Consider the following 13,391-nt stretch of genomic DNA (forward strand, 5'->3'; position numbering starts at 1 on the left):
ACTCTAAAATTTTGGGTTTGTTTTCGAAAAACAAGTAAAATAAAGGTAACAGATGAAATCATGGTAGAGTCCTGATTCGATTGAAACTCTAGAATTTTGCTTCTTTTTAAAAACAAATGAAAGTATTTTCGAAAATAAGTGAGAACAGCAACAAACAGTGAAATCAGAATAGAGTTCTGACCCGACAGGAACTCTGGGGACACAACCCTAATTTGACTAAAACTTTAGAATTTTGGCATTTTTGAAAGATAAATAAAGGAGTTTTAAAAGGTTTTCTTAAAATTTGATAAAATGATCCAAAAAATAAAGTTGGGGTTAGAGTCCTGATCAAACTGAGACTCTGGGATAGAGTCTTAATTTGACTAAAACTCTCAGAATTTTGGACAAACAAGGAGGTTTTAGAAGTTTTTGTGCAAAAATAGATGAAAATAAGGTGAAAATTGAAATCAGAATTAGAGTCCTGATTCAACTGGGACTCTAGGACAAAGTCCTAATTCGACTAAAACTCTTAAAATTTAGGGTTTTCTAGAAAACAAATGATAAGATTTTAAAAAGGACTTTTGAAAACAAATGAAAATGAAATAAGAAAATGAAATCAGGATAGAGTCCTGATTCGATTAGGACTCTGAAATAGAGTCCTAATTCGACGACTCTAAAATTTTGGCCAAAATGAAAGATTTTGAAATGTTTTCTCGAAAAGAGATAAAAATAGAAGTGAAAAGTAGAGTCTTGATCCGACTGAAACTTTGGAAAAAAAATCTTAATCCTACTGAAACTCTGAGATTTTGGCCAAAATGAAAGGAATGGACAAGGAATAAAACTACCTCTGATTTAAAACCAACATAGAATTTTGAAAAAGGTCTAAAAAGTAAAAAGATAGAGTCCTGATCCGACTAGGACTCTGAAAATTTAAGAAATTTGAGGAATAAAGGAATCCAGAAGCGACACCAACTAGATGGGTCTCATCTAAGAACTGAGATCAGTTAAAATTTGATTTTAAAATAAATCCAGATCGTTTTGTAAAGAAAATATTTTAAAATAAAAGAATATAAGATCCTGGGGGTTAACAAATGGCAAAATATCGATTTAAAACCTAGGTATTTGGAATTGATTTTGAAAGAAAAGTTTTAAAATTGAATCTGAATTAAATATTTTGAAAAACCAGAATGCTAGATCTCAAAAATGCCATGCAATGACGTGCAATGCCATGAAATGATATGAGATGATATGTCAAATGCATGCAGTGATATGCAATGACACATGAAATATAAACCCTAGATGAGGGACTTGGAATCCCGAACCCCTGGCAGAAATAAAGAAGTGAACATTTTTGTTCGAAGGTAAAGATTGATAATTGAAATTGAGCCATAATGGAGATTGTCTTTTGGAATATTTGAATTTGGGGCAAAATCCAGGCTCCGAATGGCTCTGGCTTAGATATCGACCAACTGGTTCCCTGAAGGATTTAAAGAGTGGATTCCAGTAGCAAGGGGAAGGGCTTGTGAATGAAGGTGAAAAATTTGGGGTGTTTACACGAGCCAAAGCCCATATTTCGCAAACTGTCGAAGAGGAGAGGCCAAGACACAGATTCAAAGGCCTTTGAAAAGCTCACCTTCAAAACAAAGTATGGTTAGTCGCTAGACTACATGCTACGTAGAAGTTAGCTAGTAATCCCATTGTAGTCATGAATGCTACGTCTAAGGATGAATGCATGATGAGTCTGTGACAACCTTACGGATGACCATTGTAAGGCTCAGCGGAGCGGGGAGGGGCGGGGGACAAGGTCTCCACCCCACCCCGACTCAAAATCTGAACCTTCATCTCCGCACGGGTTTGGATTTTAACCTTCACCTCTGCCTCCATCCCCGTTTCATGTCCTCCATCTCCGGTCCAAACAGGGTGAGGCAGAGCAGGAACCCGTTTCTCCTCAGTCCATAGCCATCCCTTAGAAGGATTGAGGACGAGACAGGGCGAGGATTGAGATGGGGCGGGGCTGGGGAAAGCGTAAGTCCGTCCCCGCCTCCATCTTGGTACGAGTTTTGATTTTATCCTTCATCCCCGTTTCATGTTCTTCATCCCGAGTCCAAATGGGGCAAGGCGGGGAGAGCTTGTTTCCCTCCTATCCACTGCCATCCCTATTTGTCACGATACTGTATAATGCTCCCAATAAAGAAATGGGCTTAAAAATTGATGTCTTCTGCACCACTATGCTTTGGTACGAGCATAATAAAAAATCGGTTGAAAGCCCAAAGCATACCACAGTTGCGATGGAATTAGTTAAACAACAGTAGCAAATCTGGACAACCAAAATCATTTAATAATGACATAATAATTGTGTGAAATTAATTACATTGACCAATTGCATAAAACTTGTCATTCTTGTTATACATAGAGGCAGTCTTTTGAATGGAATGAATTTGATAAATAAAGTCGCAAGTGTCGCAGAATCTGAGCCAAGAGGCCACCCACTGGTTTTAACTGCAGAAAATTGTTTAAAATGACTAATGAACTACCTTAAAAGTTGGCATACTACTGTAGGTAGGCAACTTAGGAAATAAACTACAAATGTTTTGTTATAATCCGTTGCTCCATCTCACTGATAATAACAATCTCAAAAACAATTGGGCCCGTTTGGGAGTGGGTGCTGGAGAGGAGAGGGTGGTGCATGTTCGCCCCCAATGATTCACTGAATCCCACGTCTGTGTTCGGGGGGATGAATGAGCGCCACGTATTTACGTACATGGGGCTCGTATTCCTGTGTATGTTGACATAACTTTGCATCGGACTCTGGTGTTGTTGCAAAGACTTAAGTACCCTTTCTTGCTATTCTTGCCATAAAACGACGATTTGAGAAAATGACAAAAATGTCCTTCATTCAAAAAAAGGAAAACAAACAGTTCAAAAAAAGAACAAACATGTCTTCCATCCAGAAAGTCCCTGCACTGCAGGATTATCTGAGAAAGGAACCCCCCCTGAAGAAAGCCATGAACATCAACCCTCTCTCTCTCCCTTCTCTTTCTGCTTTTGTGCACATCCAGCAGATGATCCTACACTGCTCCAGCAAGCATTGACTGACCTGCACACTAATTGTAGCATGGTTCAACTTGATGAGTTGTGGAGCCTGATTCAGAGATTTTGCTCTTACAGAAGGGGGGTTTGGGGGCTCCCACTGGTGTGGGTAGCATCGTTCAACTTAATAAGTTGTGGAGACAAATTCAGAGATTTTTCCCCTACATGAGGGGGGTTTGGAGGCTTCCCCCGGTGCAATAAAGTGTTTTGTTTAATCGTGGTGCTCATGTTTCCTTCGGTTGTTTCTTGCTAAAGGTTTTTGTAACACCCTTTCCCACGATTTTTCTGTTTTTTTTTTTCTGGTTTGAAGATGGTGACTTCTAAAAGTTACTGTTCAATTTCAAAAAATGAACCTGTTATAGAGATTGGATTTCAAATCCGTAAAAAATGGTGTCTTTCTTATTGAGTCTAGTTTATTTCTGACAATTTTCAACAATTTTTATGGTCATTTGTTTTCCCATTTTTATTAAAAACCAGACCCCTATTATTCTGCATTATTTGAGTTGCACATGTTTTTAGTTCATTTTGCAAGAGTCATATCTCTCCAACGGGAGATCATTTTCCAAATCTGCAAAAAAGGTTTTCTTCTTTTATTTGTCTAGTTTACATATAAAAAAATTTATAACTTTTTATACATATTTGATATTTTAAATTTGTCAAAATTCAGGACTGGTTACAGATTAATCTTATTTAACCATGATTAAACAAAACAGTTCCAGTTTTTTAAAGATTTGTAATATCAAATAAATATATAAAGTTAGAAATTTTTTTAGATATAAACTAGACAAATAAAGAAAAAAACTCTTTTTACAGATTTGGAAAATGATCTCTCGTTGGGGAGATATGACTCTTGCAAAATGAACTAAAAACCTAAGTATCTAAAATGATATAGAGTGTGACACGGTCTTGGTTTTTGACCAAAAACAGGTATGAAATTACCATAAAAATTGATGAAAATTAGCAGAAATAAACTAGACTCAATAACGAAGATGCCGCTTTTTACATATCGGAAATCCGATCTCCGGTTAGAGAGATACGCCCCCGACAAGTTGGTCTTAATTCAAATAGCGATTTACGCGTGACGGCTTACTTCGTTATTATGAACTAAAGATATGTGCAACTCAAATAATGCAGAATAACAGTGGTCTGGTTTTTAATAAAAATGAAAAAACAAATGATTATAAAAATTGCTGAAAATTGTCAGGAATAAGCTAGATTCAATAAGAAAGACACCGCTTTTACAGATTTGAAATCCGATCTCCGGTTAGGGAGATATGCCCCTGACAAGTTGGTCCTAATTCAGGTAGCGATTTACGCCGTAAATCGCACAACAATTTACTGAAAATACTATAAGTCACAATAGCAATTTACACATAATGATTTACTGAACAACACCACAAATCGCTATAGTGACTCATGAAATACACTACAAATCGCTATAGCGATTTGTAGTGTTATTCAGTAAGTCGTCACGCGTAAATCACTATTTGAATCAAAACCAACTTGTCGGGGGCGTATCTCCTTAACCAGAGATTGAATTTCCAATCCGTAAAAAAGCGGTATCTTCGTTATTGAGTCTAGTTTATTTCTGTCAATTTTCAGCATTTTTTATGGTAATTTAATACATGTTTTTGATAAAAAACCAAGACCCTATCATACTATATATCGTTTGAGTTACTCATGTTTTTATTTCATTTTGCAAGACTCATATCTCCCCAACGGGAGATCATTTTTCAAATCTGTAAAAAGAGTTTTTTGTATTTATTTGTGTAGTTTATATCTGGAAATTTTTATAACTTTATATATTTATTTGATATTTCAAATATACAAAAAACCAAAACTATTTTGTTTAATCATGGTTAAATAAGATTAATCTGTAACCAGTCCTGAATTTTAACAAATTTAAAATATCAAATATGTATAAAAAAGTTATAAAAATTTTCAGATATAAACTAGACACATAAAGAAAGAAAACTCTTTTTACAGATTTGGAAAATGATATTCCATTGGGGAGATATGACTCTCGCAAAATGAACTAAAAATATGTGTTACTTAAATAATGTAGAATAATAGGGGTCTGTTTTTAATCAAAATGGGAAAACAAATGACCATAAAAATTGCTGAAAATTGACAGGAATAAACTAGACTAAAAAAGAAAGACATCGTTTTTACAGATTTGAAATCCGATCTCCGGTTAGGGAGATATGCCCCGACAAGTTGGTCCTAATTCAGGTAGTGATTTACGTCGTAAATCGCACAGCGATTTACTGAAAATACTATAAGTCACAATAGCGATTTACACATAATGATTTACTGAACAACACCATAAATCGCTATAGTGACTCATGAAATATAGTGTTATTCAGTAAGCTGTCACGCGTAAATCGCTATTTGAATCAAGACCAACTTATCGGGGGTGTATCTCCCTAACCGAAGATCGGATTTCCAATCCGTAAAATATGGCATCTTCGTTATTGAGTCTAGTTTATTTCTGCCAATTTTAAGCAATTTTTATGGTAATTTCATACCTGTTTTTGGTCAAAAACTAAGACCCTGTCACACTATATATTGTTTGAGTTACTCATGTTTTTTGTTCATTTTGCAAGAGTCATACTCCCCAACGGGAGATCATTTTTCAAATCTGTAAAAGGGTTTTCTTTTTTTATTTGTCTAGTTTATATTTAGAAATTTTTATAACTTTATAAACTCATTTGATATTTAAAATCTGTTAAAAACCGAAACTGGTTACAGAATTTCAGGTTCTGTAACAGGTTCATTTCCTGAAATTGAACGGTAACTTTCAAAAGTCACCATCTTCAAACCAGAAAAAAAAAACAGAAAAATTATGAGAAAGGGTGTTACAAAAACCTTTAGCAAGAAACAACCGAAGGAAACATGAGCACCATGAGTAAACAAAACACTTTATTGCGCTGGGGGAAGCCCCCAAACCCCCCTCCTGTAAGGGCAAAATCTCTTAATCATGCTCAACAACTCATCAAGTTGAACCATGCTACAGTCAGTGTGCAGGTCAGTCGATGCTTGATGGAGCAGTGTAGGATTGTCTGCTAGAAGTGCACAGAAATAGAAAAAGAAGGGAGGGAAAGATGGTTGATGTTCATGGCCTTCTCCAGGGGGGATTCCTTTCTCGGATAATCCTGCAGTGCATGAAATTGAATGATGCTACCCATGCTGGGAAGAGCCCCCAAACCCCCCTCCCCCCCTCCTGTAAGGGCAAAAACTCTGAATCAGGCTCCACAACTCATTAAGTTGAATGATGCTACCCACGCTAGGAGAAACCCTCAGACCCCCCTTCTGTAAGGGTAAAAACTCTGAATGAGACTCCACAACTCTTCAAGTTGAATGATGCTACACACGCTGGGAGAAGCTCCCAGACCCCTCTCTTGTAAGGGTAAAAACTCTGAATTAGGATCCACAACTCATTTAGTTGAATGATGCTACCTACGCTGGGAGGAGCCCCCAAACCCTCCTCCTGTAAAGGTAAAAACTCTGAATCAGGCTCCACAACAGTCAATGTGCAGGTCAGTCGGTGCTTGATGGAGCAATGTTGGATCTTCTGCTGGATGTGCACGGAAGCAGAAAGAGAAGGGAGAGAGAGAGTGAGAGGATTGATGTTCATGGCCTCCTCTAGGGAAGATTGATAATCCTGCAGTGCAGAGACTGAGTCTTAAATAATCCTCTTCGGGGCACTTAAGTCTTTACAACCACTTCATTTCTAGAATCGTTATTTTTTTGGCACCAATGGAGGAGAGGGTACTTAAGTCTTTGCAATCGCATCAAACTCCAATGCTAATTAATGCCGACAAACATGAAGATACGAGATGCACAGGCTTAAATACGTGACGCTCTTTGGGAATCCCCGAACATGAGATGGAGCTACCGGCCCTGTTTGGGGAGGGGGGGGGGAACATATAACCTGCTTACCCCAAATAGAGCCTTTGGTTAGAATTGATAACTTTTTATACAGAACACATCCTTTCAAACAGCATGAACCTTAAATTCAGACCCACTGACAGCAATTTCAGAGTCTGGAACAGAGTCTGGGATGCTATGATGTATGAAACCTTGGGCTTGAAAGTGAGATTCTTTCCAACCATACACGTTTACCATGTCCAAGATGCAAGATTTTTTAGGCTCTAATGGAAGAAGGAACATTTTTTAGATGAAGCAAAGGAAACAGAATTCAGTCATTAAATCAAGAAATTAATTAACGCCAAAATGCACAATGAAATGAGGAATATGAGCATGCCGCTCCAGTGGCAGTGTATATTCAGTATTTACATTTGGAGACCATCATCAAAGTAAACAAGACTGTACAGACCTATCTTCAATCAAACCACACACGTTCTTTCTTTCTCATGTCATCGATCAAGGTAAAAAAGCAGAAAGTGTACTCTATTGTATATTACAGTCACCAAGAACAGATGTATCAAAGGCAGCACAACAGAAACACCAAACACATTTAATCTGCATCTACCATTGCTCTTCTCCCATATTTGTTGAATGTTTTACCAGGAGGAGACGGCGAGAACTCAACTGGAAGGACGGGAAGATCGGTTTCTCCATCGAGAATCTTAACAATCTGGCCACTGTCCGGTCTCAATTCTGGCGTCCTCTGCAAGCACAACAATGCAAGATTGATACAGAGACTAGCTTGGTCCTTGTTATAGTCATTCTTCAGGTTTTCATCGACGAGATCCAACACATTGCCGGTCTGAGCGAGGTGCCTGGCCCAATTTATAAGATTAGCCTTCTGTAACTCCATGGGTGAAGATGAAATATGCAATGGCCTTCGCCCGGATACAACCACCAGAACAAGAACACCAAGACTGTATACATCACCCTTCTCCATCAGATACCCGCAACCGCCGTACTCTGGCGCAACGTAGCAGATAGTCCCTCGCATACTGGTGGTGCTACTGAGCTCCCTACTGAACAAATCCCCACTCCACAGTTCGCTACACCTCGACTGGTTCTTCTTCCTCCTCCAGCTTCTCCTAAAGTTCATCCCATCAACCACATTGTCGAACCGATGACTGCTGCATTCGCCGCCACCACCGAACTCATGCCTCGTCCATAGCCTCGTAGACCTCAACCGCTTCCATCCATCCTCGAGCTTCCTCAATCTGTTGCCTTTCTCGTTCATCTCTGCAAAATACTCCTCTTTCCACCATTCTTTGATCTTCCGCTGCCTGCCCTTCCTCACCTCCTTAGCTTCTTCCGCTTCCTTCTCCAGCGGCGGTGGCACTTCCGCACCACTTACATTACCACTCTCGACATGGCAATTCTCATTGTCCCCCGACCCATAAATCTGGCTACCAATCCACTCCATCACATAGTCCCTGCTCTGCAACTCCCCACTGCCGTCCTGTCTCCACCACCAATCCCTCCCCCATTGCCCATTGAGGCCGCCCGTGGTCACGGATGGAACCAACTCCTTACCGTGCTCGACCCCGCAATCCTCGTCCGAGGGCGCGAGTTCCCGATCTGCAGACACCTCCTTCCCCTTCGCATTGAAGCTTTCATCTGCCACCCGAACGCCTGAATCCGCCCTCGCGTTCTGCAGGGCGAGCGCAAAATCCACTTCCGAATTCAACGCCGAGGTCTTCTCGAGCTCCTGGCTGAAGAAGTCAAACCCCACATCCCCCTCAACCTGAACCCTCGAGATCCCGAAATCGGAGAGCTTCGCCGAGAAGTCCGACCCCAGGAGCACGTTGCTCGGCTTGATGTCTCCGTGGATCACAGGGGGTTCGCACTCGTGGTGCAGGAACGCAAGGGCCTTCGCGACGTCGAGGACGATCCGGTAGCGATCGCTCCACTGGAGCTTCTTCACGGAGCACTCTGAGAAGAGAGCCTCCTGGAGGCTTCGGTTCGGCATGAACTCGTAGACGAGGGCCCTGCGGTTGGCGTCGGAGCAGTAACCGAGAAGGGAGACGAGGTGGGGAGAGCGGAGATTGCCGAGGATCTGGATCTCGTTCTGGTACTCGCGCTCGGCCTGGAGGGAGGAGCCGTCGAGCTTCTTCACGGCGACGGATTTGCCGTCGCGGAGGTGGCCGCGGAAGACGGTGCCGGAACCACCCCGGCCGAGCTCGTTCCGCGGGTGGAAGCAGTTGGTCATGGCACGTAGATCTCTGTAGGAGAATGGCCGGAGTACCGCTGGCTCGGCATCGGCAAGGCCACTGCCGGCAGGGATCGAGTCGCAGGGGGTGGTCTTGGATGAGCTCAGCCGGACGAACCACAGGTAGAGGAGGGCGAACACAAGGATGAGGACGACAAGGGTGGAGCCGGAGATCACCAGACACAGGATAAGAACGTTAACCCTAATCCTAGAGGCGTGGTCATTGGTGGTGGTGGGAATTGGCCTTGAAGTCATCTTGGCTAGGCTGGGGCTGCTCTTTCCCTCTCCGTTTCAGTGTATTTGTGGTGGGTTACTTGAAAAATGTGAAAAAATGGGGAGATGGAACTCTCTCTCTCTAATGGATTTTGTGGGTAAAGGTAGGGTTAGGGTCTAAGGGTTTTCAAAAGTGGATTGTAGATGGGTTTGAGGTGAAAAGAGCGGTACTCAATCACTCGCAGAGGTTGTATTTTTTAGATAGTGAGACGGTGGGGAGCGAGACACCTAATTCTGATGGTGGCCGCATAAGAACCATCTACCTTGTTCTGGTATGGTGGCTACTGCTGATAGTGATGGCTGTAGTTGAAGAAGGAAGAGGGAGTTTCAATCATCATCAGCATGGGGGAGTGTGTGCTTGTCAACACCAGGAGTAGGGTTTAAAGGTTTTCATTCTGGTGAGTTAGGGTTTTGAGGCTGTTTGGGATTTGAATTGCAGAAGGGAACCATGGTCTTGGGAATGGGGCGTTTTTGGTGGGTGGTTTACAGATGGGCTTTCAATGGAGAAGCGATAAAAATAGAAAAGGCCCCCATTTAAAGTTGGGGAAAGAAAAGAAAGTGGTGGTAGTGGCCAAGATGGCAGGCCTTATCTCGCTTTTCAAAATTCGTTTTTACTTTTTAAAATTTTCTTTTGGTTGGTTGTTCCTAAAAAGTTCGTTGTGTGTGTGTGTGTGTGTGTGTGTGTGGGGGGGGGGGGGGGGGTGATGAAACCGACACTGGAGTACAGATGCACAGATGCTTCTGACTTTGAGAGCTGATCCTGTAAAACGCTGGGTGAGATTGCCAATCTCACCCAGCGTTTACAACCACAAACCCCACCACTTGAACTGTAGCTCAGTACAAGTGGAACCCAATACAGTGGTGGGGTTTATGGTTGTAAACGCTGGGTGAGATTGCTAATCTCACCCACCGTTTTACAGGATCTGGTCTCCTTGCATTGCCATGGAGGAAACAACAATTGACCATTATGTTCTTTGGGGACACATATGTCTTTAACTGAAAAAGGTTTAGGGTTCATTGGATCTCACGGATTACATATAGGCTTTACAGCTGGTAATAGGTCATACTATGGAAGGTAGCCACCAGCGGCCAGCCCTTTGTGAGCTATATGAGTGGAGGTATACAAAATAGACCTACAGCAGGCGTTAAGGCCAACCCGCATGATCCAAACATGCAGTGTAGTACACATGGGTCAATGAGTAGAACGGGAGTCGGACTTCAAAGCAGTCCAAGGCTGTGGTAGGACATCATTAAGTCTGCATTGATTCACTCAATCGGACATGTACAATTTTCATGTGTGCACATGCACGACTCATCACAACCTCACACTGGAAGTGGTCCCAAGTAATTTCAAACTTGATTCACAGAGCCTAGGGTGTGGTTAAAATGCTTGTTTTGATGCCAAATTTAAAATCATAAAGAGCATGGACACGGAGAACCTTGTCTGACTCGAGCCAAGTCAACAGAGTAGGTCTTGGAGGAATCTAGCAAGAGTCGATGTGATCATCGAACCTTCACTGGTCGAGCCCAAAGTTTGGCTTAGTTAAGTTTCTTATTGATCTTTTGAGAAAAGTCTTGACCCAGTCAAGACTGGATTAATGAACCTACCCTTCATTGACCCTTGCAACTTGATTGAGTGTTAAGGGACTTTACCTACTGACTTTTTTTTGTGTGTGGGGGTCTATCCGCCATTCATCTTTTATATCTTATGAATCTAGAATGGATCCGATAGGCTCATATAACTGGTATTTATTTGATTTGATGAATGAGGTTTAGAACCATTAATATTTCTATGCAATAAGTTCATTTTTCATGTTTTTTGGAACAAAGAGTCAAGACAAGAGTAGACATGGTAAATTGATTCTATACAGTTTACAGCTGAGCCTCAACTCAAGCGTAACCATGGTCAAATTAATGGCTAGGGGACGTGGGCAAGTCCACGAGGAGGTTATCTCAGGCAAATCATCAGTCTGATCCACCCTATCGACTCTAGAGCTAAGTCTCAAGTATGCAATGACCCGAGGTTTAAGACATAAACCACTAGGTTGATCTATCCTTTTCATCTAGGGATGGCAATGGACAGTGGCGGGGGCGGGGGCGGGGGCGGGGGCGGGGTTGGCAGGGACCATCTCAAAATCCAGGCCTTCATTCCTACATGAGTTTAGATTTTAACCTCTACTCCCGCCTCCATCCCCAGTCCAAACAGGGCTGAGGCATGGTGGGGTTCTATTTTTCCTCGGTCCATTGCCATCCCTTACAAAGATTTAGAACGGGCCAGAGTGGAGCAAGGCGGGGATTGGGACGAGGCAGGGGAGGAAAAAGCATAAGTCCATCCCCACCTCCATCCCTGCAGGGTTTTGATTTTAATCTTTATCCCTGCCTTCATCTTCGTTTCATGTCCTTCATCTCTGGTATAAATGAGATAAGGCGATGCGAGGTTCATTCCCGGTCCACTGCCATCCTTATTTGTATCATAAAAGACAACCATAAAATGACAAACATATCCCTTTACACCTGCATAAATTGCTCATCGTTTTATAAAGTGAAGGATAAAGGTGACGTGTGAGAGCCACATGGGTTGGAGAGGGTGTTGTGTGTTCTCCTCGAAATACAAATTCGCGTGTTCCTATGTGTACGGAGGAATATCTTGGGACCCGCGATAATTCATATGTCAATGTTGCCCACGATGACTTTATAATAAAATAACATATAAAAAAGGTAGATATGCTTTTGACGTAAATGTTCTCCCGTAAGATAGATATGTGTTGGACGAAAATGTCCTCCCGCTCCCATATATACATTTTCACGTTTCATCTTTGTTGTAGCACAAGCTAAAAACAAAGGCAAAAGGAGGAGAGGGAGAAGCAAAGAAAGGCACTTGTTAGATAGAAAACTTTTCCTGGTTCGTTCCTACCTCGTGGAGATAACTATAAATTGAACGACTGGTTCGATCATTGGTGGGCGTCAAAGGGGGATTTGTCGGCCATCTCTTTTTACAGTCTTCTCTTTATCTTCATTTTTGTTAGGCAGTATGAAAAAAAATAATGAAGCACAAACATTTCAACAAGTGCCATTAAAGTGTTGTGAGTACCTTTCCATGTCATCATGCTATTGTTGAAGAACGTATGTCGTCATGAGTGTCATTAAGGCATTGTTTTGTTATTCTAGATAGATTTTATCGTTTCAACGGTTGAAAACTTGAAGACATTTGTAAGACGCTGGGACCTGTTGACAAGAATGTTTGGTTACAGATGTGAGCAAGGGCCTCTACCCCATCCGGTATCGTCCATTCACTCACTATATGCAATATAACACAAATTGCGGTTGTAGTAACATGTATATCGATTTGTGAGATATTGTTTCATTTCTAATAAATTATGTTGAATTGTCGTATATCGATTTATAAGATATTATGTGTTTTCTAGTTTTGATTTGTGAAATATTGTTTTGTTTGTTGATATCGATTTGTAATATTATGTTAAATTATCGTATATCAATTTGTAAGCTATTATGTATTTATAGTGACGATTTGTGAGATATTGTTTTGTTTGTTAATATCGAATTATAATATATTATGTTGAATTGTCGTATATCGATTTGTAAGATATTATATGTTTTCTATTATCGATTTGTGAGATATTGTTTTATTTGTTAATATCTATTTGTAAGATAATATGTGTTTTCTATTGTCGATTTATGAGATATTGTTTTGTTTGTTAATATCGATTTGCAATATATTATGTTGAATTATCGTATATCGGTTTGTAAGATATTATGTGTTTTCTACTGTCGATTTGTGAGATATTGTTTTGTTTGTTACTATCGATTTGTAATATATTATGTTGAATTGTCGTATATCGATTTGTAAGATATTATGTGTTTTCGAGTATCGATTTGTTAGATATTGTTTTGT

General features: G+C 40.9%; 1 protein-coding gene across 1 annotated transcript; it reads right to left on the bottom strand.

The window, feature by feature from the left end:
• Positions 1 to 7,318: 7,318 nt before the first annotated feature.
• LOC149849187 (putative receptor-like protein kinase At1g80870) lies at positions 7,319 to 9,982 on the bottom strand. Its single transcript, XM_090013585.1, has one exon. The coding sequence runs from the start codon at positions 9,458 to 9,460 to the stop codon at positions 7,550 to 7,552; it is 1,911 nt and encodes a 636-aa protein (XP_089869711.1). The 5' UTR covers positions 9,461 to 9,982; the 3' UTR covers positions 7,319 to 7,549.
• Positions 9,983 to 13,391: the final 3,409 nt, after the last annotated feature.

This window comes from Nuphar pumila, chromosome 1, assembly GCF_984573655.1.
Source record: "Nuphar pumila chromosome 1, dmNupPumi1.hap1.1, whole genome shotgun sequence".
In the NCBI taxonomy this organism is placed as follows: Eukaryota; Viridiplantae; Streptophyta; class Magnoliopsida; order Nymphaeales; family Nymphaeaceae; genus Nuphar; species Nuphar pumila.

Bases quoted from the DNA above. Each gene is read 5' to 3' on its own strand.
- LOC149849187 (XM_090013585.1), bottom strand. From the start codon at position 9,460: ATGACTTCAAGGCCAATTCCCACCACCACCAATGACCACGCCTCTAGG.